The 27,143-nt window shown below is 37.4% G+C and overlaps 1 protein-coding gene and 1 non-coding gene across 2 annotated transcripts in view; one reads left to right on the top strand and one right to left on the bottom strand.

The window, feature by feature from the left end:
- AHR (aryl hydrocarbon receptor) overlaps positions 1-27,143 on the top strand; it is a 52,222-nt gene that overhangs the window by 16,229 nt on the left and 8,850 nt on the right. Inside the window, exons 3-9 of the mRNA XM_019958504.2 lie at positions 12,984-13,087; positions 18,080-18,169; positions 20,911-21,034; positions 22,821-22,951; positions 24,790-24,992; positions 25,676-25,785; positions 26,587-26,728. Of these exons, the coding sequence (XP_019814063.1) occupies positions 12,984-13,087; positions 18,080-18,169; positions 20,911-21,034; positions 22,821-22,951; positions 24,790-24,992; positions 25,676-25,785; positions 26,587-26,728 (904 nt within the window). The remainder of the gene's footprint in view (positions 1-12,983; positions 13,088-18,079; positions 18,170-20,910; positions 21,035-22,820; positions 22,952-24,789; positions 24,993-25,675; positions 25,786-26,586; positions 26,729-27,143) is intronic.
- Positions 24,676-24,741, bottom strand: LOC139182835 (small nucleolar RNA SNORD31). The gene has a single exon (XR_011566403.1). It is a non-coding gene; the product is annotated as a small nucleolar RNA SNORD31 (small nucleolar RNA).

Below are 27,143 nucleotides of genomic sequence, written 5' to 3' on the forward strand. Positions count from 1 at the left end.
TTGACCTGGCTTCTCACCGCCCTTTCGCACGGCTCTCCCTGCAGCCCTTTGCGTTCGTGGCTTCTCTGCCTTCACGTTGTGTTTATTATCTTGCCCCTGGGCCAGGGTCCTTTTCTTCCCTTTTGGCTGTCCCTGCTGCACTTCCCAGTAGTCTGCCAGTGTATTTTTAAGTTTTGTCAGCGCCGATGGGATGTACAAATAGGACTCTGAACTTAAAAGGAAAAAGCACTCTCTTTGTACATTCAATAGATGAAAAATGCCAGAGTATAGTGACATTTTAATTTCTGCACCATGGACACATTTAGACATGCTTAAGGATGAACAACCACATATTAATACTAGATTAATTGGAATTGTAAGTGTTTTAAGTTCTGTTCAGTTTCCTCAGCAGCATTGCTCTTCTGTGTTACCTTCCTTTCTTCCCAGCTTCACGGTTGAAAGGCTTTTCTAAATTATGTATCTGTGAAGTTTTTCTGTAGAGTCTTCTCTATTTTTAGAAAACAAATTTTAAAAATTCCAAATTACTGTTTTCTGATGTTAGTAATTAAATAGGAACATAGGAAAGTGCAGTTTTTGCTGCTTGATAGATTAAATCCAAGAGAAGCAAGCCTCAGGACAGAAAATGACCAAGTGGACCTGTGACCTGGCAAGTCAATGTGAAAGCCTAAAATCTTTAACATCATGTTAAAACAACTGTCCTTTTCTAATTTTTTTTTTAAGTAGAAAATAAAAGGAAGACCTGTGTCACAAATGAGTTTTAAACTCACATATCATATTACCTCTGAGATGGAAAATATTTAGAATAAAATTTAAATAACTTAATGACTGTGATCAATAGTAGGTTATTAAGAGAGACTTAGATTTGGGGGAGTTGCATGTAACCTAGTCTTTGAAATTGGTTGATGTGAAGGAAAAGGGTTGTTTCCTTCTTCATTGTATCTCTTAAAGCCAGGATCAAACAGTGGACATTGTGCTTGTTAGCCAGTCTGAATCAGTATGGTAATGCTTTATTCTTAGTAAGAGTAACTTCAACTTGTGAACAATGTTAAATAAGATTTCATTATCATTTTAAAAAATATTCATCATCATGTATCATTTACATTATTCTACTTTTTGACAGCCCTCCCCAAAATTAATGAGAATGACTAATCCACTTCTGTGTTGAAACACAAATATCTATAATGAAGTAAAAAAAAGACAAGTTTTCTTTCTTTGAGACAATAGTAAGTGTCAGGGCATGTAGAATTGATCATTCTGTAAAATATCCATAGTACTTGTTGTCCCTTTAAATACAGTCTTTAACTGTGAAATCTTACATCCTTCATTATACCTCAGTCATGAGTTATTCTTCATGACATCTTTACAATGAAGATGTACAGATTTAATTTGTGGAAAGGAAAACTCAGAAACAGGAAAAGGTGATTGTGTCTAGAGGTGAGTTTGTGGATCTGAGTTTGTAATTTCAAAGTTCTGCATTTGCAACTGTCACGGGGGACAGTTTTCTGGTTATTTGTAAAACTAGATGGGGCTTCCCAGGTAGCGCTAGTGGTAAAGAACCCACCTACCAATGCAGGAGATGCAAGAGACATAGGTTCAATCCCTGAGTCGGGAAGATTCCTGGAGGAGGGACTAGTTACCCACTCCCATATTCTTGCCTGGAGAATCCCATGGACAGAGGAGCCTGGTGGCCTCCAGTCCATAGGGTCGCAAAGCTAAAGCGACATAACGAAGCGACTTAGTACACACAACACAGAAAGCTGGATAACATAGGGGCAGTGAGTCATGAATCACTGTGTATGCTTAAATAATCACTGTCTTATAAAGCATAAACATTTTACACATTGGAGTATTTTAGATTCATAGAGTCTAAAAATGCTGTGAGAAGAGAGGATGAGAAGCATTAACTTCTGATATATGGTGATCTAAAATATATTCAGCCTCAGTGTTTACCATGGATCTTGGTAGACTGTTTTAAATTAGAAATTACATGTGCTTTTTTCTTGGTCTTCCTTTTGTAGATATTTAATAATTCGCTTCCAGTTCATTAGGTTTTCAAAAAAGAGTTGTTGTGTTTATTCATCTTTAGCTTGTATATTTCTCTCAATTTCAGAACATTATCTTGAAAAGTATATATATATATATTTGAAGTATATATTTGAAGAATGAACTTGAACAAGCAGTAAAAACCAACTAAGTAATAGAGCCTTTTTAAGGGTTGATATAAAAGTTTAAGGTGTTTGTATATGTGTTTTTTACATTTACTGAATTTGTATGCTAACTTGATTTCCTTTTTTAAAAAAAAATACTGTAGGCCAAGTAATTCACAAAACTTTCAGTATCATACATAGCAACTGTAATTTCTTAATTCTAGAAATGTCCTAAAAGATCAACACATTTGAAATCATCCAATAGTGTTTTGTTAACCCACTGTATTCAGATGGTAATTTATATGTTTTTTTCCCAGAACCTGAAAACACGAAACTCTAACATTCATGATACCTTCCATAAATAAACTCATAAAATTTAGAGCTTCTTTTAAATTTTAATTTATGGGCAATATAATCAGATCCATGCAGATGGAAACATGGATACATGAAAAGAATGGTAGGACTTTCTTATTGAGTCAGGGTGTAGTACATTCAAGTCCTGGCTCTTATATTTAATAACATGACCTATATGGGTCAGGAATTTAATGTCTCTTTTCCACGTATAGTCTAACTTACAGCAAAAGAGGCATTGAATTCTACCGGTGGTGGCTTAGTCACTAAGTCATGTTCAAGTCTTGTGACCCTACGGACTGCAGGCTGCCAGGCTCCTCTGTCCATGGGATTTTCCAGGCAAGAGTAGTGGAGCATGCTGCTGTTTCTTTCTCCCCGGGATCTTCTCAACCCAAGGATCAAACCCAAGTCTCCTGTATTGCTGGCAGATTCTTGACTGACTAAGCTACCAGGGAAACCCTTAAATTCCTTGAATAAATAAGTAAAATGACAAAATTATTTTATGATATTTTATATAGGATACTTTTATCTAGAGTGTTTTTCTTTGCTTTGGCAAGTATTCTTTAAAAACACAGTGACATGCATATCAGAATCTGTGCTCATTATGGTCTTTATAATATGTTTTGCTTCTTTCTTGTCTCTCTTAAATTTACTGCTTTAATGGGTTTTCTCTTTGATCATTTCCTAGTGTTATATGACTCCAGGATCCTTGATCCTTACTTGCTTGGCCATGAGCAGTTCCAGTTGGTTATAAATTTATGGGCTTAGCTTTCTTTTTAAAGGAAGATTACCACTGGAGAAATATTAAAGCCAGCCCAACTTTTGTAGTTTTCTCTTTCCTCCACCACCCCCACCCCAGTACAGGTTGTAAATGTCTTTAGTTAAATTTTAGTTTGAGAGACCTTGTGAGGCGTTTTGTGAGACTTCACTGTTGGTTAATGGAAATATACATCTGCCCTGTTGTAGTGTTTTAGAAACTATTTTCACATATAATGTAAAATTAATCCCTTGAGGGTCTGTAATGAGATACAGTAACACTACCACTAATCATTTTTATTCAGTAATTATATATATGTATTATTTTTTAATGCTCTTATGGCTTTTCGACTTTTTGATCAACTTTTTGTGTGTGTGGTATCCTTTTTAAAACTTTTTATTTTATATTGGAGTATAGTTGATTATCAGTGTTGTGATAGTTCAGGTGAACAGTGAAGGGGCTCGGTGATACATATACATGTATCCATTCTTCCTCAAATTCCTCTCCCTTCTAGGCTGCCAGGTAACATTGAGGAGAGTTCCCTGTGCTATACAGTAGGGCCTTGCTGGTTATCCACTTTAAATATAGCAGTGTGTACATACCAATCCCAGACTCCCTAACTATCTCCCCGCCCCCTGTAACCATAAGTTCTATTTCTTAAGTCTGTAAGTCTGTTTCTATTTTTGTAAATAAGTTAATTTGTATCATTTCTTTTTAGATTCCACATATAATGGATATCATATATTTCTCTTTCCCTTACTTACTTCACTCAGTATGAGAATCTCTAGGTCCATCCATGTTATTGCAAACAGCATTATTTCATTCTCTTTAATGGCTGAGTAATATTCCATTGCATATATATATGTATATACATCTTCTTTATCCATTTCTCTGTTGATGACATTTAGGCTGCTCTTGGAAACAGTGCTGCAATGAACATTAGGGTGCAAGTGTCCATTTTGACTGGTGTGAGATGATACCTCATTTGCATTTCATTATTAGTGATGTTGAATGTCTTTTCATGTGTCTCTTGGCTATCTTTATGTCTTCTTTGGAGAAATGTCTATTTAAGTCTTCTGCCCATTTTCTGATTGGATTATTTGTTTTTATGGTATTGAGCTTCATGTGCTGTTTGTACATTTTGGAAACTAATCCCTTGTCAGTCACATCATTTGCAAATATTTTCTCCCAATCTGTGGATTGTCTTTTCATTTTGTTTGTGGTTTCCTTTGCTGTGCAAAAGTTTTTGAGTTTAATTTGGTCCCATTTATTTTTGGTTTCATTTCCTAGAATAAGGAGACAGATCAAAAATATCTTGCTGTGACTTATGTCACAGAGTGTTCTGCCTATGTTTTCTAGTTGTATAGTATCCAGTCTCTCATTTAAGTCTTTAATCCATTTTAAGCTTATTTTTTGTGTATGGTTTAAAGAATGATCTGATTTCCTTTTGTTATAGGTAGCCGTCTGGCTTTCCCAGCACCATTTGTTGAAGAGACTGTCTTTCCCCCATTGTGTAGTCTTGCCCCCTTTGTCATAGGTGATCAATCATTTTTAATCTGTTGTTCAAATTCATTTATTTGTTCATAGCTGGAGATTTAAATTTGGGAGTCATCATAGTGTCATTGGAATAGTGTTTTAAACCATGAAAATGAATAAAATATTCCTGGGGAAAGCCTATAGACTAAGAGGAAAAATACCAAAGATAAGACGTTTTAGGAGTGGCCAGAGAGAGAGGAAAGCACATGTGTGTGTATGTGGAACATGAAATTGTGATACAGTTTCAGCAAACGTCATTATGGTGATGTTTGCTCAAAGATGACCTCGTTTGGTGTTTCAGGTTCTTAGAGGGTCAAGGAGAAAATTACACCTGAAAGTATAAACTAAAATGAAATTAAAATCCACAGAAAAATACTACTACTAGAGAAAGTAATTTCTGGTTCTTGGTTGTCCATAGAAAACAGTAAGCCATCCAGGTGCCCGCAGTGGGAGGTTGAGAGGAGAGACAGTAAAATTGGATCAAGTGGAACCTAAAGTTGTCTGTATGGAATTCTTTTAGCCTTAAATTGGGCTTCCCTGGTAGCTCAGATGGTAAAGAATCTGCTTGCAAAGGGGGAGACCTGGGTTCAGACCCTGGGTCTGGAAGATCCCCAGGAGAAAAGAATGGCTACCCACTTGAGTATTTTTGCCTGGAGAATCGCATGGACTGAAGAGCCTGGCAGGTTGCAGTCCATGGGGTTGCAAAGAGTTGGACATGACCAAGCCACTTTCACTTCATTCAGCCTTAAGTTTGCCCACATGGTGTGAGAGGGCTTGTATGGTCAGTTTTACAGAATATGCTGTTGTCCACTGGACTGTTGATAGTGTCTAGTCTCTGTGTCACAGAGGTAGCTCCCCTCTGTTTGTCCTGGCCCAGTAGAGGGAGATTGTTGCATAAGGAGAACACCAGCAGGAAGGGGACTTGGAGGTGCTTCAGTTACCTAACCCTGTGGCTTTAGATTAGACCTTTATCCTCACTGTTCCACAGAGTTTTCATATTCTCAGCATGGACAGTATGAATGCTTGCTTGCCTGCCTGATATAAGTTTATAGTGGATTTATCCTAAATAGTAAGATCTTTGTGAACCAGATTCTGAAATTAAAATTGTTTATAGTTGGCCCTTGCACAACATGATGATTAGTCAAAAATAGGCATGAAACTTTATAGTCAGTTCTCCCCATCCATGGTTCCTCTCTAGCCAAAGCTCTGCATCCGTGGATTCAGCCCATCATGGATCATGTAGTGTTGTTATTTACTGGGAAAAACCCATATATATGTGGACCTGCCCAGATCAAACCCCATGTTGTTCACAGGTCAGCTGTACATATACAATTTTTTGTTACTGCCCTGTGTTTCAGTCATCAATTCTGTGGTTCTACTTTCTTCTTTATAAAATTGAGATGAGAATTCCTTCCTGAAGACATTCATGTTAACAATGAACTCTTTAAGCAGATGAATGATAATTTTAGAGGATTTGAGGGAATGAGGTCCAGAACATTGTGAGTTAACTTCCTCCATCTTGATTTTCTGAGTCACTTGGAATCAAGTGGTACCTTCTTGGTACCACTACTTGGAGCAGTGGTACCTTCTCTTCAGCATCTCTTGGGAACTTGTTAATGAAGCAGACTGAGGGGCCCCATACCAGGCCTGCTGAATCAGAATTCTAGAGGCTGGGGTCCCGCAATGTGTTTTAATAGTCTTCCAGATGATTCTGATGTCTGAGAAAGTTTGAGAATCACTGCTGTGGTTGATTAAATTCTCCTACTTAGAATGTAGTTTTAATTTCACTGTTTACATGGAAAGTCAAATGCAACTCAGTTCCCACTGAAAAGGTAAATTAATTGCTCTAGTTTGTTTCATTAATTCAGAGGCCTAACGTAGTTGCAGTAGAATTACATATAACTAAAATGTAAAACTGAAAAATTTTGAGTAATATCTTTCAGTTTCCACTTGATGGAGAGTAGGTTAGATAATTTCCACTTGATCTAACTTTAAGAACTTTTTCAACTTTAGAATGATGGGTTTTTTTTTTTTTTAGATTTGCTAAAAAAAAGACAGTAACCACGACTTTAGCCTACATTCACTCATTATAAACTAACATTTGCATTTTAAAAACCAAATTTACTTTTATTCTGCCTTGGTGAATAGAAACTTCCAGGCAGAAAAAATAATCTGTGACTATCATCAGAAACCACTGAACTATATACATCTTTGTCTCCTAGAGACCTAGGAAAATATAATATGTATATATTCTCCTAGAATATAATGTGGGTTTTTTTTCTTAATTTCAGTTCTTCTTTCACACAAAAGGGCAATACTTCCTTTACCAAAAAGCAAACTTCAACTGAAGCGAAATATCTTATTAGCTCAAAGGATCTAGAAGAAACTCCCATATATAAGTATACTTATATATGATTGGAAATTATTTGTAAATACTCATCCATACTCAATTGGGGGATGTAGTATTAAGTAATATAGTATTTTTTATATTCAGTAGTATAGTATAGTATAGTGAAGTCGCTCAGTCGTGTCCGACTCTTTGCGACCCCGTGGACTGTAGCCTACCAGGCTTCTCCATCCATGGGATTCTCCAGGCAAGAATACTGGAGTGGGTTACCATTTCCTTCTCCAGGGGATCTTCCCGACCCAGGGATCGAACCCGGGTCTCCCTCATTGGAGGCAGATGCTTTAACCTCTGAGCCACCAGGGAAGCCCTTATATTCAATAAATACTGCATTATTTAGCGGAGAAGGCAATGGCACCCCACTCCAGTACTCTTGCCTGGAAAATCCCATGGACGGAGGAGCCTGGAAAGCTGCAGTCCATTGAGTTGCTGAGGGTCAGACACGACTGAGAGACTTCACTTTAACTTTTCACTTTCATGCATTGGAGAAGGAAATGGCAGCCCACTCCAGTGTTCTTGCCTGGAGAATCCCAGGGACAGGGGAGCCTGGTGGGCTGCTGTCTATGGGGTCACACAGAGTCAGACACGACTGAAGTGACTTAGCAGCATTATTTAGCCCTTTTTAATTTTTGGTGATAGTTTTGCTCTCTTACATGCTTATATGAATGTGGGAATAGAACTTAAACTTTTACTGCCAGAGGTAATAAAGGGGGTGATAAATATTATTGTAAAAGAAATTGAATTTATATCAACAGAGATTAAAAAGACTTATGCTTTTTCCTGGCAAGGCATTTATCGTGACATCCTTCTGTTTAAATGCCAACTACAGTAACAAAATACAAAGTATAGTTTACTACATGCCAATATTTGTTCCCCATGAATTTCTCTCTTGAACAGTTCAGAGCATGTTTAGGAAGAGGAAATATTTGGCTTGTAGGGAGAAATGGAAATCTCAGCTTTGCTATGTAAAGAAAGAAAGTGCCATGTTAGAAACATGGATACAGTTGAATGCATGTGGGAATAAGACTTGAATATGGAGAAAAGACTTGAATCAGTTGGTAATAATTAAAATCTTACAATCTGATAATGCTGTGACATATTTACACTCTAAATTCTATTATCAATTAAATTCTTGTACAGCTGTTTCATTGATCTCTCAGAGGAAATAGTTGAAATATTGTGATGGTCTATAACCTTAATATCCCACTGAATGCTCAAAGTCAGAGCCTTACAGCAGACTTTGGAAGATGTGCTGTTCCTACAGATAAGGGAAGGGTTTTAACAAGGTCTGTGCAGTAGGGCAGAGATTTCCCAATCGCAGAATTGACTCATGACTTGTTTTCAGATAGTATATTTTGTTTCTGTAAACTGCCATGTATTTAATTCCAGGGGTATGATGATTAACGTGTCTTCTCCATCTGATTATGCATGTAATTTTTATAACAATTTATAAGTTTGAAATACCTTCAAATTTATGTTTGTAGTCATCATAGCAGTCCTGTCAGACACTCATTAATGCTCCCTGGTTAGAGATGAGAAAACACTCGGTTATCCCTGGTGTGTAACTTTTAGTGTCAGCTGCTGTCATGGTTTGAGGGTGTATAAACTCAGTGCACAGCCTGTTCTCTCCGTACTTGACTGTCAGTTATAGAGTCAGGCATTACCCAAGTACTCTGCATGCTATTTTAGCCCTCATAAGAATCTGTCTCCAGAAGTATCACTGTCCTGATTTAAAGACGAGGAAAGGAAAGATGACAGGTGGTTAGCATGGGGGAGGAGTCTGGTAGGTGGTTGGTAATAGCTCATGCTATTGGGGTCTAGCTACCTGGGTTCTTACCTAGGCTTTACCATTTCAAGGTATAACCTTGGGAAAGTTTCTTAACCTCTTTAAGTCTCAGTTTCCTAATCTACTGAAAGGACAATAAGGCCAGTCTTATAGAACTCTTGTGAAGATTAAATAAGATGTAATACCTGGAAATGGCTTGGCATAGAGTGTGAGGTCTGAGTATCACACATTATTACTAAGGCAATTATTGAAGGGCACTCAGATGGTAGGAAGGTCATCTCCCCACATCTGCTTCTTACTCTTCTGTTGCTTTCTAATCAAGGCAAGAAATGCGCATGTGAAAGTGAGTATTATTAATTAATACATCTTCTAGAAGGCAGAGGTGGTAGGTATGAAATCAAGAAATAGAGGACAGATTCATGGAAGGGCAATAATTACATAATTTGGGACAAGTCTCTAGGATCTGAGTTTTCTAAAAAGTCATATTAGTTTTTTTTTAGGTGAGAATGGGAAGGGAGTGTACCCTTCCTGGACTGATCTTTGCACAATATTTACTTAAATTCTTAAGTGATTATTAGCCTTAAACATGAGAGCAACAGAAGTACTTGTTTGCTTGTCTTTGGAAGAACCCTAGTGATCCTTCTCCAAAATGCACTCATCACTTTTCCTACTTAAGCAGTAGTTATACCTATTAAGTATTGTCCCTCCAGCAGTTAGAACTGTAAGTATTGTTGTTTAGAGAGAGTTTATACTTTGTCTCTTTCAAGTTTCTCTAATATTTTAATTAAATTCCATGCTGGTACTTAATATTTTTGTCATTCTTTTCTAGTTCTTTATTTCCATAGCTTATATGCCCTACTTAAAGGCAGAGTCTGTCTCATGTCTAATTACATTGGCTGATATCTCCCATACAAGACCAGAAACAAATAAGTTACTGAGATGAATGGCCTCTTTGATTTCTTATTCAGCTTCTCAGCGGTCCAGTAACACTAGTGGGAACTGACATAGATTCTTTTGATTGAAAGTTAATTTTAAAAGATTCCTGATAAAATTTAGACATTTAAATTTGACACTATTCATATCTATTTTTAGGATGACTTTGCTTCTTTCCTAATATCAGGGTTTGGATTTTGTTTTCTTAATAACAAATCTTACCAATATTTGGTATAACTTTTTTGCCTTTTATTGTATTGCATTATTGGAGTATAATTGCTTTACAATGTTGTGCTAGTTTCTGCTGTGAATCAGCCATAAGTATAGATACGCACCCTCCCTTTTGAGCCTCCCTCCCACCTCACCCCCATCCCACCCCTCTAGGTGTTCCCAGAGCCACTGATGAGCTCCATGCGCTGTAAGGCAGCTTCCCAGAAGCTAGCTATTTTACACATGGTAGTGTATATACTGGAGAAGGCAATGGCACCCCACTCCAGTACTCTCGCCTGGAGAATCCCATGGACAGAGGAGCCTGGTAGGCTGCAGCCCAGGGGGTCGCTAAGAGTCAGACACGACTGAGCGACTTCACTTTCCCTTTTCACTTTCATGCATTGGAGAAGGAAATGGCAACCCACTCCAGTGTCCTTGCCTGGAGAATCCCAGGGACGGCGGGGCCTGGTGGGCTGCCGTCTATGGGGTCGCACAGAGTTGGACACGACTGACGTGACTTAGCAGCAGCAATGTATATACTGCGCTTCCCTGGTGGCTCCGACCATAAAGAATCCAGTGTGGGAGACCTGGGTTCGATTCCTGGGTCAGGACGATCCCCTGGAGAAGGGAATGGCAGCCACTCCTTGTATTCTTGCCTGTCAGTGCTCCTCTCCTTCACGCTGGAGCTTTTGGAAAAGTAGGAGAGTGTAGTTAACCCTGACACTGTGAGGCTTTAATGGATTCCAGCCGCTAAAAGGCAAACAAGAGAACTTACAGGATATAAAGGGGAGAAACAGGAAAAAAAGGGGAGAAAAACCTTTCTGTCCTTTACCTTTCGGTGAGAAGAGATTGAGCCTTTTCCTTTGGTCTTGCCGAACTGTTGGATCAGTTAGTTTACCTCAAACTGCTTTTTGGCCTAAGGAAATCTGTTCTGTGGCCTTTGGGATTGTTACATTCAGAGGCCAGTGTTTTGGCCTCTTCTTTCAGAGACATGTTTTAAAAGTTCTGCAAAGGCCAGAACTTGGCATAAGGTTGAAATGTGACACGTACATTGGTGATTTACCAGAAAATACACTTCAAACATGAAAATGTTTTATATGGAATGCTTTTCTCAAACTGAGAGGAAATTTGGTTATTAATAAATCTCTAGCTTATCACTGAGCCCAATTATCCTTAGCACATAAAAATTTAATGAAGAGATCTTAAAAAGAATGTCAAGGTTTGTTTTGCTTAATGGCTTCTCTTATTCAAATATCACAGGTTACAAAAAGATCAGTAAAATAGAAAGGTATTGTAATAGTGTCTAAAAGTCCATACTTTACAACAGGGAAATGCATAAGCTCTGGGAAATACTGCTAATAATTAAAGCTACCATTTACTGAAGTAATATTGAGTTCCTCTGTGCTGGAAATTTCACATATATTTGAATTATTTTTTATAACAGCTCCTGCAGGGTAATTTCTTGTTTTCTCAATTACCATTTTACATACCAGGAGACAGGCTCAGAAAGCTCCCACATTTAGGAAATGGCAGAGCTGAGATTTGAACTCAATTCTCTGTGATACCAATGTCCACATGTTTTAATGGAGAGAATATTTGATAGTGCTCAGGAAAACGCTGAATAAGTAAATAGTGGCTGTTATTATTTTTGTTCAGCTGTGCTGTCTCCCAGACTAAATGTGTACACATACACACACACACAAACACATACACACATAAACACACAGGAGAGAGATGGGAATGTGGTGATACATGCTGCTTGAGAGCATGGTATCTCCTACTGTAAGCATCTCACCATCCCATCCGCCTCTCCTTCACAAATGCAGTCCACAAGCTAGTACTCCTGTCTGGAAAATCCCATGGACGGAGGTGCCTGGTAGGCTACAGTCCATGGGATTGTAAAGAGTCAGACAAAACTGTGATTTCACTTCACTTAATGAAAGAGAAGCCACGTTACAAGGTGTAACACCTAGGAACAGACATAAAAATACATCTTTTTTTGAGGACAACTTTAAAGCATTCTAGTGGGACAAAAAATAGAGACTTGAACAAATGGAGAAACATGCATGTTCTTGGACAGACTGATTCAACATCATAAAGATGTTAATTCTCCATGAGTTGATTTATAAATTTCATATGAAGGTAATAACAATGCTAACAGTTTCTTACCCTAAAACTAAAGGCTCCTAACTTTGATGGACATATATCTCTTTAATAAGGTGTTTGATTGATTTTTTCTCTTACTGCCCATAGTTCACAGAAGTTAGATGAATATATAGAGAGATTATTTTTTTTTATAGATTAGGTTGTGAGGAACCTTATTATTCTAAATAGATGAGAACCAGAGGAGTGTTATAGCGATGTCATGCAGTTCTTTGAATAATAATAATGTGTGCTAGTCGTGTCCAACTCTTTGTGACCCCAGGGACGATAGCCCACTCGGCTCCTCTGTCCATGGGCTTTTCCAAGAATACTGGAGTGGGTTGCCCTTTCCTTCTCCAGGGCATCTTCCCAACCCAGGGGTCAAACCTGGGTCTTCTGCATTGGCAGGAAAGATTCTTTACCAGTCGTGCCACCTGGGAAGCAGTTTACTTGAAACTTCTTAAGTAATATGCCAAAAATCATATAGTGAACTCATCAAAAATTGTCTTTAAGAATCTGTCAGCTGACATTAGAAACCACCCATTGGCAAAGGATTATTTACTTAGTCATTGCAGTGCCAGTAGATACCAATTTTTCAAATTGTCTCTTTTTTTTGGTGTACATAGGTTTTTTTTTTTTTTTTCCTTAGAGCTCTTTGAAATTGCTTATTTTAAAAACTAACTACTGTATCCTTGTTTTTCCCTCTTTTTTCCCTAGTTGCATTAAAGTCCTCCCCAGCTGACAGAAATGGAGTCCAGGACAACTGTCGAACCAAATTCAGAGAAGGCCTCAACTTGCAGGAAGGAGAATTCTTACTACAGGTAAATTGTAGTAGATATAGTTCTCTTTCATTAGAACCATTATAAATGGAAAATTAGTTAACAGCCTTTTAACTGTCCCTCATTTCTTTAGGACTCAGTGATTCATAGCAATTTCATCTGAGCTACAGTAGTGGTATAATGCTAGTACATGAATAAATGGAATTTTATGAAGTATTAGAAGTCCAGTTATCACTTTCCCTGTTGCATTTCTTTAAGTAGCAAGAAATTCTAGATCATTTTAAAGGTTCTCATTAAGACACTGGTTTTAGGTATATGTTTTTAGGAATATAGCGCCATTAAAATAATTTTATTTAATAGTTAGAAATTGTTCTTAACCTGAACAATGTGTTCTTGTAACTATATTTTCTTTTAGCAGCTGTGTATGGCTTACCAACATGCTATAGATTTTTTTTTTTAGCCTCTATCAGCCCTATTGTCATGCATTAGAACTCTGAGAGATTCTGGTAGATTTGTCTGTGAAAGTATTTTAAATCTTTTCCTATTTTTCTTTCTCTTGGAGCTGATAAAATGCTTGATTCTCAGTTAAATTATCAGATATTTATTCTGTTAAAGACTGAAGACGTATGCTATAAAGAATGTACATATGCATAACGGAATCACTTTGCTGTACACTTGAAACTAACTCAGTACTGCAAATTAACTGTACTTCAATTTAAAAATATTAAAGAGAAGAAACTCAAAAAGATATGTGCTGTAATCTGTACTATATTACAGATTTTTAAGTCTACAGAATTTTTAATTCTACATAATGATTTCTAATTCTTCCCAGTGAACTGAGATGTGAACTTAATTTGCAACTGTGATTAAAAAGTAGCTGTAAGTTTCAGTAACTCCATTCAGTAAATGGTTAAGTATAACCTGACAATTTATAACATTTTATTATAATTTATAAAATTGTATATAACAAATTATAATTTTATAATTGTGTTCAAATCCCTGATAGGGAAAATTAACTTTTGCTTCCATTATGTTAGAAAAAAGTTAAATATATTCAACCATGAGTCATCCTCCTGCCTCTGGCTGAGGATTTCTATGTATTGATATATTAGCTGAAACACAAAGACCCCTTAGGTCACAGGAAAGCATTCTAATAATTGCTGCTTAATATGATTAAACAGAGCGGGCTTCCCAGGTTGCACAGTGGTAGAGAATCTGCCTGCCATTGCAGGAGACGCAGGAGATGCCAGATTGATCCCTGGGTTGGGATGATCCTCTAGAGAAGGAAATGGCAACCCACTCTAGTATTCCTGCCTCGGAAATCTCATAGACAGAGGAGCCTGGCAGGCTACGGTCCATGGGGGTCACAAAGAGTTGGACACGACTGAGCGTGTGCGCGCTCACACACACCACACACACAGACACACACACACACACACAATGTGATTAAATACATCTCGGTTTATATAGTAACGTAATAAGGAAGTTCTTTATCTCAAGTGAAAATAGACAAATGTGGCATGCTTCACACTTCTTATCTTAAACTGGCTTAAATTATGGGGCAGTGATTTTTATTTTCCCCCTAAAACATTTAGACAGATTGTCAACATATCCTATATCAAGGGCCCAGAATAAAAATATACTGCTGCAAGCTGGTGTTCACTTTTTAATTTTCTAAAAATTGGAAGCACTTAAATATTTAAAATGAATAGTCCATCATTAATTCTGTTTTATGCCATTTGTAGATTATTCTCCAGCAGGAGGCATCACATACTATAAATTTTGCTTAGGACGTGCTAAGTCACTTCAGCCATGTCTGACTCTTTCCGACCCCGTGGACTGTAGCCCGCCCATGCTCCTCTGTCCATGGGACTTTCCAGGCAAGAATACTGGAGTGTGTTGCCATTTCTTCCTCCAGGAAATCTTCCCAGGGTTTGAATCCCTGTCTGTTAGGTCTCCTGTGTTGGCAGGTGGGTTCTTTGACACTACCACAATCTGGGAAGCCCTTACTTAGGACAGTACTTGTTATCCCATATGAAGTAGATGACCAAAAGCATAGTAGACATGTGAAGATGGGATATTTCATTATGTACAGTTACCATAATGTGTGGTTATCAACTAGTTACCAAAGAGGATATGTCCAGAGGTACAGCACACTATTTGGCTTGTAACTTTGGTGAGTCTTTGCCTTTGGTTTTAACAAAGGAGGCACATGAAGAAAATATTTTTAAATATTTAACAAAAGTTTAAAATATTTATTTTCTTGATTAAATTTATTACTGTCTTATAAGGAATGAAAATAAAACAATAAGTAACTTTTGTATCTTTTCATTATGTATATATGTTCTGTCTGGTGATACCTAATATTGTGCTTATTAAAATCTACAGCTTCATTTTTGAAATAACAACAGTTCAAATTATAAATAACAGTATTAATTGCAATTCATTTCTCTTATTAAATAGTAAGTGTAGCTCAACCTGATTTTCAGATAGTTGTGACTGAGACTAATAATAATAATCTTGTTAGTATGTAATTACCAAATTTATTCCTTCTCTTAACTTGCTAAGATAGTAATTCAGTATAACTTCATTCCGCATGGTATTTCAGATCATTTTATATATATATATATATATATATATATGTGTGTGTGTGTGTGTGTGTGTGTGTATATATGTACATATATATTTTTAAGAGGCTTTTTGGTTTATTTCTCACAGTTAACATTTGTCTAAAAGTTACTGGCATACCCTAAATTATCTTCGTGTCTCCAGGAATACACTAATGAGCTTATTGGAAAGTAGTAAATTTCTTCCACTCTTTAGAAAACATGATATTCTCCAAAATAATATGCATACGATCAATGGATACTGTTGTCTGGAAGGAAGATATTTTCAAAACAAACAAAAAAAATGTGGTAATGGACATAACCCTACTACAACCAAGTAAAACTTAAGAATGCTCAATTTGAGGGGTCCCTGGTGGCTCAGAGGTTAAAGCGTCTGCCTTCAATGCAGGAGACCTGGGTTCGATCCCTGGGTCGGGAAGATCCCCTGGAGAAGGAAATGGTAACCCACTCCAGTATTCTTGCCTGGAGAATCCCATGGACGGAGAAGCCTGGTAGGCTACAGTCCATGGGGTCGCAAAGAGTCGGACACGACTGAGCAACTTCACCTTCAGTCATTAGACACTTTAGTTCTTGGTGGGTGCCGTTGCCATTCTTCATCCTGGGGAAATTGCCAGGCATGATAAGGCATAATATGTGAAGTCAAGGATCTCAGATCCCAGTTGTGATTGTGAGTTACAGCCATGCAACAGTTAGTGATTAGTAACACTTAAAGGTAGCAGATCATGATACGACGTACGATGCTAAGTGGGCAAACTCTAGAGCCAGTTTCTCCCTTGTGGTTCAGCTTGTTCTCAGCTCTTCACTTCCGTGTCCTCAATTTACAAACTGGACTGTGACACCTACTTCTGTGGATTGCTGAGGGAATTAAAAGTTACTTGAATACATAGAAACCATTTAGAAAAGTGATTGTTAAAGAGTAGGTGCTGCTTGCTCTCAGAAGTATAATATAGACCAGGGATCCTGCAGGTGAAAGGGATTGGAGTGAAACGGAAGGCAGTCACTGTGTTCTTTCACCCTGTCTGACAGCGAGGGTATTTACTAGTGTGTGGGCATCATAAGCACAGGGGCGACGGCTTGTTCATTTGTGAATCTCAGTACTGAGCACGTGTCCTGTCCGTGTGTAACATTTTATTAAGTGCTGAGCAGACTACTTGCTATCATTTATGTGTCCCTGTAGTTCACAAAGCATGATCTGGTAATACTGGATCTGCTCATTTCCACAGCTGCCTTTTGTAACAATGGTGCCTCACATGAGCTGAGCGCCAGCTCTATACCAGGCACTGCGTTAGGTGAGACATAGTCATCCTATCACCTGATGAAGAGCCTGGTTTTCAGTCAGGGACACTAAAGCTCGAACGGGTAAATAACAAAACCACACTGTTAGTAAGAGAAGAATCTAGTCCAAATTCTGACTCCAAACTACGTGGTTCTTAAACTAAACCATCCCATGTCTCGCTTTACAGAGAAAAGAGTGTCTCAGGAGGGTTTAACAATCAGCGCATACAGCATGAAGAAAAACAAGTACTGAGTTGAACTCGAGCAGGCAATAATGAGGGCTTGAGATTTAAAAGATGTGATCACAATGAATTCTTAAAGTGATCTAAATACTTTTGTTACCATATAGAGATATTAACACAGGACTCGAACAACCACTAAAAGAATAGGAAAAGAGAGCATAACTTCTAAACTAAAAGAAAGAAAACAGGATAATAAAAAATGATTGGCCCAACGGAGACAAAGAGGAAAAAGTAGCAGAGTATATAGGTTAACAGAAATAACACCCATGAAATATGATCGCTGTAAACCTAAATGTTATTAGTAATTATGTTAAATAGAACTTAAGTTGCTATATACTTGTCTTACATGTATATATTAGTTCTAATGTATAGTCCATTTGTATTCCTTTTGTAAAATAAAAATGTTTTCAATGTTTTATAATACTTTGAGAGTATCTAAATTTCAAACTGTATTAGTGCTTAAACTATCTTTACACAGAGATTTTCTGCTATCAAATTTCTTTTAAGGCTCTAATCAACATCTTTACATGCTATCTTCCTTTAAAAACAGCGTGACAGAGTGCAGTAAATGATATGTGTACAATTATGTTTAGAAAACATGTCCAGTATATTAAAAATGAAATCTATAGAGCATGAGGAAGAAGAAATCAATATTTTATTCAAGTTATTGTGATTGAGTATTCAACGAGCTCTAAGATTTTCTTTGGCCAAATCGAATGGATTCTTTTCACCACTGGGGGTGTGGTGTTTCTGCATTTCTGGAGTGTAATCATTTTAACGATTTAAGAGATTTTTCATCAGTAAAAGTAATAACCTTAACTGAAGTCAGTACTTAATGGATGATAACATTGGTAGTCACATTACTAATTTTCTAACTTTTCTCCTTGTAGGCACTAAATGGCTTTGTACTGGTTGTCACTACAGATGCTTTGGTTTTCTATGCGTCTTCTACCATTCAAGATTACCTGGGGTTTCAGCAGGTAAATATAGTTTCCTTAGGTCATTAAAAAATCCTTTTTTGAAAATTAACTTACTACTTTTTATTTATCTTATACTTTAGGGACACAAGTGATAATTTTTAGATAAAAATATAATTGAAATACATATGTTATAGAATAAAAAAATGTATGTTTGCAGCTAATATATTTTTATGCTTTTAATATTTTACTGCATTATAATTTCCTTAAAGGTACATGTGATTCATGGGTTTTGTGTTTTTTCTTTCATTTATAAGGAATTCTTATGTATAAGAAAGAGCAGATGGGGTTTGGATGGGGGCAGACAGGAGAATATTTGCCATCAAATTAGTTATGGAAATTGGAGGGCAAGTGGTAACTATGAAATGAATGAGGTAATATGTAAAGGTACAAGCAAAATACTGTGGCTTATCCCTTTAATTCCTACTTGTGTGGATTATAAAAGTTTTCCTGAAGGAAATGGTATTTAATCTGAAGAGAATGTGGGGTCCAGATGAGTGGACAGTTGTGGAGGGAATGCAGAGAATAAAAGCTAGCCATACTATAAGGCAGTAAGCTGGAAGGCCTTGAAGGAGGTAAGTGTGTCTGGTTTAATGTTACGAAGTATATGGTGAATATGGATTCGTAAGGTGTTGTGTGTATTTGAGGGGCGAAGACATCGAATATGATTTGGGAACAGTTTGTGAGTACACTTGAATGCTCACTACTCTTACATATCAGTAGTTCTTAATTTCTAATGTTCTTAATAATCACGAAGAACTTGATAAAATGTCATGTAACTGATGAGCCTCAGTCCCATATAATCTGATTCAGTATGTCATAGTGGAGCCCATGTATTTTATTTCTAACAGGCTCAACAGGTGATGCCAAGACTGATGGGTGAATAACAGTGTCTGCACTGTTATACAGCCTGAAGTTTACATTATGTCATACACACTATAGAAGCCACTGAATACTTTTGTTGAAGGGGATGCATGTGCTCCAATCTATATTTCACAAGATAACTCTGGCAGTTGTGTAATGGATGGCATAGAGATGACTTCATGTTAGAAGAAAAGGTTCATAGGAAGGTTCAAGTCCAGATAGCTAAAGTGGTAGAATCTGGCTCCTGACACCAAACCTAAGTGTTTTTGAATTTTAAAGGAAATGTATTAATGTCCACGGAAAAACCTGTTAGAAACTTCATTACATAACTAGCTTAATTATTATTTGATTGATTCATAACAGTTAAGAAATCAAAAAGCTTAGCTATTTCCCAATCTTGTTTTTTTTTTCTTTCCTAGTTATACGTAACCTGGATATTCTTTAAGAAAACATTTATATCTGACATTGATGGTGGTTTATGGCACCATTTTTAAAACTGTAGGTCGTGACTCATGAGTGGGTGATGAAATTGATATAGAGGATCACCAGTCATTCTTTTTAGCTGCTTAAAATAAAATAGGAAACAATATTGTCACACATAAAAGTGCTCTGTGGAACTTTTTTCCATGTCTGTATGCACACACAAACACCCACAATGGATGGAAAATACTTCTTGCTGTGAGTTGCAATAAAAAGGTTAGAACGCTAATGGTGGAAAGGCTGAGGTCTCAGCACTGCAGTAAATGCTGAGAAGCAAGAGGTGGAGGAAAGACTCTGACCTTTGTAAAGGCATAATCCCTTAGTCTTAGGGAATCTGCTAGAAGTCAAAATTTCATGTCAGGAAAACTGTTAGAGAGCAGTGAAGTAAATATGTAATACTTAAAGCTGAGAGAAGTCAAATTTAACTGAATGTTCAGACAAGTTTTGTCAAAGGAAGATTTTTTTAAAAATTTTTAATTGGTGGAAAATTGCTCTATAGTGTTTTGTGGTTTCTGCCATACGACAGTGCAAATCAGTCATAATTTTATATATAGGTAACCCCTTCCTCTTAAGCCTCCCTCCCCTCTCCCCAGCCCTCTAGGTCATCACAGAGTGCCAGGCTGGGCTCCCTGTGGTATGTAGCAACTTCCCACTGTCTGTTTTGCACATGATGGCATATATATGTCAGTGCTCTTCTCTGAGTTCATCCCTTCTGCACCTTCCCCTGCTGTGTCCACAAGTTCCTTCTCTACTAGGTTCATCAGTACTGTTTTTCTAGATTCCATATGTATGTGTTAACATATGATACTTGTGTTTCTCTTTCTGACTTACTTCACTCTGTATAAGAGGCTCTATTTTAAAAGATCCATAAATAAAAATTGTCAGAACCTAATGTGTTACATTAAGGAACAGGAACGTGACTTATTTGACTAAAAAGTGGGTCACATAGGGAAGTGATGGCAAATGACCTTTGACTTGTCAGCTGTAGCGCTTGTGTCTTTCCAGCTTTTCTTGTCTTGAATTCCAGGAGAGCTTTGCAACTGTTTGATTTGCATACATCACCACTAAAAAGCACCCTGTAATCTAGCAATTAGGTTTTGAAATTAATAAACCACATTTTAAAAAATCAGTGTGTGCGTGCTCTGTCACTCAGTCACATCCGACTCTGCAACCCCATGGACCATAGCCCGCTAGGCTCCTCTGTCCTTGGGATTCTCCAGGCAAGACTAGTGGAGTGGGTTGCCATTTCCTCCTCCAGGGGATCTTCCCAATCCAGGGATTGAACCCACGTCTCCTGTATCTCCTGCACTGGTAGGCAGATTCTTTACCACTGAGCCACCAAGGAAGTCCTTTTAAAAATCAACACTACTTGTTAATTTATTTGTTTCTTTTTTCTTTAGTCTGATGTCATCCATCAGAGTGTGTATGAACTGATCCATACCGAAGACCGAGCTGAATTTCAGCGCCAGCTGCATTGGGCATTAAACCCTCAACAGTGTCCAGACTCTGGACAAAGAATTGATGGTAAGAATGTTTACCAAAAGGTAGTGTTGGGAATTGAATTCTCTGAAAGGAGGCAGAGAATCTTTAGGGATATAGAACTCCACAGTGAAGATGAGGAAGAAGGGGAAAGACATGAATCTAGCCATGGGCCAGAACCAGGTCACAAGAAGCCTGATGACCTAAGGAGGACCTCGAGAGATGACAGCCATTGATGAATTCCAAGTGATAAAGTATAGCCATATACTCAGTAATATAGTGTATAAAAATAATTCTTACACTATTGTGAAAGAGGGGATGGAATGTATAAGGTTAATTCTGGAGTGTGTATATATTGTTTCATGTTTCAATTCAGTTCAGTTCAATCGCTCAGTCGTGTCCGACTCTGAGAACCCATGAATTGCAGCACACCAGGCCTCCCTGTCCATCACCATCTCCCGGAGTTCACTCAAACTCAACGTCCATCGAGTCGGTGATGCCATCCAGCCATCTCATCCTCTCTCGTCCCCTTCTCTTCCTGCCCCCAATCCCTCCCAGCATCAGAATCTTTTCCAAAGAGTCAACTCTTTGCATGAGGTGGCCAAAGTACTGGAGTTTCAGCTTTAGCATCATTCCTTCCAAAGAACACCCAGGGCTGATCTCCTTCAGAATGGACTGGTTGGATCTCCTTGCAGTCCAAGGGACTCTCAAGAGTCTTCTCCAACACCACACTTCAAAAGCATCAGTTCTTTGGTGCTCAGCCTTCTTCACAGTCCAACTCTCACATCCATACATGACCACTGGAAAAACCATAGGCTTGATTGACTAGACGGACCTTTGCTGGCAAAGTAATGTCTCTGATTTTTAACATGGTGTCTAGGTTGGTCATAACTTTCCTTCCAAGGAGTAAGCGTCTTTTAATTTCATGGCTGCAGTCACCATCTGCAGTGATTTTGGAGCCCCAAAAAATAAAGTCTGACATTGTTTTCACTGTTTCCCCATCTATTTCCCATGAAGTGATGGGACCAGATGCCATGATCTTCGTTTTCTGAATGTTGAGCTTTAAGCCAACTTTTTCACTCTTCTCTTTCACTTTCATCAAGAGGCTCTTTAGTTCCTCTTCACTTTCTGCCATAAGGGTGGTGTCATCTGCATATCTGAGGTTATTGATATTTCTCCCAGCAATCTTGATTCCAGCTGGTGCTTTTTCCAGCCCAGAGTTTCTCATGATGTAGTCTGCATATAAGAAAATGCACCAAATATAAAAGCAAACTGGCATATGAAAGAATTAAAAAATACTTTTTTCAACAAAAGCAGTGTCTTCATACATATGTAAAAATGTTAAAAAGGAGAAAAAAGGTGTTAGAAAATATAGAAATTGTTGACAGTGATAGGGTAAAGTTCTATGTAGTAAAAGTATTATTCAGTAAGATTTAATTTCTTTTCACTAGCTCCTCTTCCGAAAGTGATTTTTTTTTTTTTTTTTTTAATAATCAGAACATAGCTTTGGTTTAGAAATGAACACAGATTTCAGCTATTCAGACACTTGTGCTGTGCTGTGCTAAGTTGCTCAGTTGTGTCTGATTCTTTGCGACCCCCTGGACTGTAGCCTGCCTGGCTCTTCTGTCCATGGGATTCTCCAGGCAAGAACACTGAAGTGGGCTGCCATGACCTCCCTCAGGGAATCTTCCCAACCCAGGGACCAAACACGTGTCTCTTATGTCTCTTGCACTGGCAGGTGGTTCTTTAGCACTAGGAACACGTGAGAAGCCTAAACACTTAATTTTTAGCAAAATGGAAAGTAACTTTGTGTTGCTATTTATCTCTATAGAAGCTAATGGACTCTCCCAGCCAGCAGTGTATTATAACCCAGACCAAATTCCTCCAGAGAACTCTTCATTTATGGAGAGGTGCTTCGTCTGCCGACTCAGGTGTCTGCTAGATAATTCATCTGGTTTTCTGGTAAGGTGTAGCATCTTATACTGGCATTTACTATGAAGTCGTAGAAAATTAAAAAGAAAAGTGAAACAAATTTGAATGTATTTGAGTTTGGGTTTTCAAAATCTACTTAATTAAAGAGTTTTATAAAGGAAAGTAACTTTTTAAAAGTCTTTTTAGATTTTTGAAAATATCTTCCGTAACTCAGAGCCTCTATCCTTTAGGATGCAGTATAACAAAGACTGAATGGAATAGCATTGACCATTGTATTTTGCCCTTCTTTTGGACTTTGTAGGTATAAGATAATTAGGTAGCGCTTTTTTGGTGGCAGACTGCTTATTATCCTCTTTGGGTTTATGGAAAAATTATCATGGCCCTTCCCATATGGCTAGAATAACTGCTGTGTAGAAAAATGGTTGCATCTTCATCACTGCAGGATCCTCATCTGGTATGAGACACTCTTGTGTAGTGTGAACTCTCATGTGTTGGAGTGAACTCCCATCACAACATCCTGTGTGAATTCCCAGGATGACCAGCAAAGGGAGAACACTAGGAGTGGAGGTAGATGGTCCAGGCTCTCGCTTGTATCCTTAAGACAGTGCACTCCACCACAGATCTGTTAACAAAATGATTTTTGTTGGTGCTTTATGTCTGAATTTTGCTTACCCAGAATTAAAATTGTGCTTTGAGATAGTTTTCCTTGTACTGATGACCAATTAGGCTGTATTTCTAGGTGAAATTTCTTTGTGTAATTGGGCCTTTTCTGCCTTGTACTGGTGTCATATTGATGTCAGAGTCATCCCTTGGCCTGGTCAGTACTGTTTTAAGCAACCAAATTGATCATGGTCATGATTGTCTGTTTCCTCTGTCTTCTAAAATTATTCTTTATCCTAATAGAGGTCTGCGTTCTTTATATGGTTTTAGGATTCATTTTAGTGTTTTTGAACAGTTGTGTTTTCTCTCTACAGAAAAGATTTCCTAGAGTTTTGAAATATACTCTGAGCTATGCAATCTAGCCCATGTGTATTTGAAAATTAATGTGGACTTGCTGACTTTATCACAATTCATTTGTTCAGGAAATAGATTTTGAGCATGCACTGTGCACAGACCCATGCTAGACATAGATGCTAGGGCAGCTGCAAGCTCAGAAAACTATGTAGGTCTTCCTATTGTGATCTGTTAAAACAAGGAGTGGGTCACTTAGCAGTCCCTTGAGGACAGTCTCATACTATCTTTTAGGATATTTTTAATGGGCTTCCTGGGAAGAAGGGAACAACAATAGCGTTTGATAGCCTCATGAACTTTTGTGGAATTATCAAAACACTGAAAATGGCCTTGATTGAGCCCTTTAAAACGGAACCATTTTATTTATTTTTCAAAGGTTTAAAAAAACAAAACTTTTATTTAAAAAGGCTGAAACTGAAGTGATTGTATACTAATGTAACAGGTAAGTTGTATAAGGAAATTCCACTTTTTATATTATCCAAGAGCTGGATTACATTCTGTGTGCTTTGCTTTTTCTTCAGACCTCTTAACTTCAGACTGGAGTTGAGCAGAAATGTTACTGCTTTCCTCTGGAAAAAACTGATTGGGAACTAAGTCTCTCAACCATCCCCAGAGGACAGGCATATGCGATGAAGATATAACAGACATTTTGTAGAAGCAGCCAGCCAGTCCCCAAAGCTTCCTATTGGCTATAATGCCTACTCAGTTTTCCACCACTGTCACTTTTCACCCCAGGGCAAACTCACAGCTCAGAAAATATCTTTGTCATAGTGATCAGACTGGGGTGATATGGAACATATCACAGCATTAATTTTAATTATACAGCATTAATCTTAATGAACTTTTTGTTTCTTAAGGCAATGAATTTCCAAGGGAGATTGAAATATCTTCATGGACAGAACAAGAAAGGGAAAGATGGATCAATACTTCCACCTCAGTTGGCTTTGTTTGCAATAGCTACTCCGCTGCAGCCACCATCCATACTTGAAATTCGAACCAAAAATTTCATCTTTAGAACCAAACACAAACTCGACTTCACACCTACTGGTTGTGATGCCAAGTAAGTGAAACTTTTTCGGGTTTATTTTACCAAGTGTGTATTTTATTGCAGTAAGTCTGTCTTACATATATATTTTCCATATGGTATAGTTTATAACCTTGTTTATTATCATAGTAGCTAGGATTAGTTCATCGTTTGTAGCATAGCCTTTTAAAATAATTTCATCACATTCACAGATCATTTATTTTATATCTTACAGTATTGCCACAATTTCTGAATTATAGATGATGTGTTTATATTAATAAGATTCAGTATCCATTTATTGCTGGCTTGTTTTACATTGTACAAAGTTTGACTTTTAGCCCTGGAAGTTCAGTAACCAAAGTATGTTTCTGCTTTTCTCCTTCCTAGTATGGGAATGCATACAGGTTTGAGAAACCCTGCCCCTCCAAATGGAGTAAAAGTATTCTAGAATATAATTAAAGATTTTGTATTTCATCTATATAATCTACTCTGTTAGACTCATCTTTAGTGATTATTCTCCTGAATGAAGACCATGAAAATTATCTGAAACTGAAATTTGCAGACATATGCAAAAGGAGCAATTATAGAAATGTGTTCGTCTCTGCCTGCTAGTGTGAAATTCTGAGTGTCAACATAGTGCAGAAAATAACTAAATAATTTATGTAGGTGACTTCATTTGTGTTAAATTTTAATTTTGTTATTATTTTCCCTTTAAACAGAGGAAAACTTGTTTTAGGCTACACTGAAGCAGAGCTGAGCATGAGAGGATCAGGATACCAGTTTGTTCATGCTGCTGATATGCTCTATTGTGCTGAGTACCACATCCGAAGTAAGTTGTAGTTTCTTATGAACTTGACTGAGAAAATACCTTAAAGTCTAGGACTTCTTTCAGGTTATTACTGATATAAAAGTGTTTAAGGAAACTATCTGGATTAGCTTCTACTCAGTATCACACAACTGTGAGTAACTGGAGTTACATTCTTAATTCATTAGCTGCCACACAGTAATGGAGTAGCTTAATTACTCTGAAAATGGCCATTTTGTCTCATCAATTTATTTCATAACTTTGTTAATATAGGGAAAGTGTTAGTTGCTCAGTTGTGTCTGCCTCTTTGCAACCCCACAGACTGTAGCCCACCAGGCTCCTCTTCATGGAATTCTCCAGGCAAGAATACTGGAGTGGGTTGCCATTCCCTTCTCCAGGGGGTCTTCCTGACCCAGAGATTGAACCTGTGTCTGTTGCATTGCAGCCGATCCTTTACCATCTGAGCCACCATGGAAGCCCAAATTATACTTTAACATTGTATAGTAAAATATTAGACTGTAGGACATGTTCCCTTTTAAAAATGAAAACAATTTCCCCCCCAAACTATACTTACTCCCTATAGTTTCACATATTACTTGAATTGTCTGACTTAATCTTTCCTTGAATAATTTTAGTCTGAAACAGGAAAAAACAGCAATGCTGAAGAACTGTCTTGATGCATTTTAATATACTGTACTTGGAAGTCATCAGTGTATTTATCATCTTTGGTGATACATGAATTACATCCAGAAATATTACAGAGATTTTCTTTACTGTGTTGATTTTAGATTTGCTAATTTAATTTTGTTTGTTTGTTTGTTTTAGTGATTAAGACTGGAGAGAGTGGCATGATAGTGTTCAGGCTTCTTACGAAAGACAACCGATGGGCTTGGGTGCAGTCAAATGCACGCTTAGTTTATAAAAATGGAAGACCTGATTATATCATTGCAACTCAGAGACCTCTAACGTAAGCACAAAGACCTAGAATGTTTCATGTTTTTTTTTTTTTTTTTTAACACTTTGGTTTAGAAATCCTCTTACATGAAAACCTTAAAGTAAATTCTAGGAGAATTTACACTGGAAATAAACACTGAAAAGATATTATGTGTAGAGAGAAGCATAGGTTAAGTTAAAGACACTGAGAAATCAGAGTTAACCAACTTTCTTGAACAACTATGGATGTAGAGCTATTGAAGAGAATAATTAACAAAAACTCCAAGGGTTCATCCTGGGTATCTGAAAGTAAGGTGAAAAGCCAGGGCCTTCTGTTAAAATAAAAACATAACAGTGCTTTATTTAGCATATGTTTGGTAATAAGCAGGCAGTGATTCTTAAGTTTCTCATATGTTCTAGAAGTGAGTATGTTGTCAAATATTCACATT

The sequence above is a fragment of the Bos indicus genome, chromosome 4, assembly GCF_029378745.1.
Source record: "Bos indicus isolate NIAB-ARS_2022 breed Sahiwal x Tharparkar chromosome 4, NIAB-ARS_B.indTharparkar_mat_pri_1.0, whole genome shotgun sequence".
NCBI lineage: Eukaryota > Metazoa > Chordata > Mammalia > Artiodactyla > Bovidae > Bos > Bos indicus.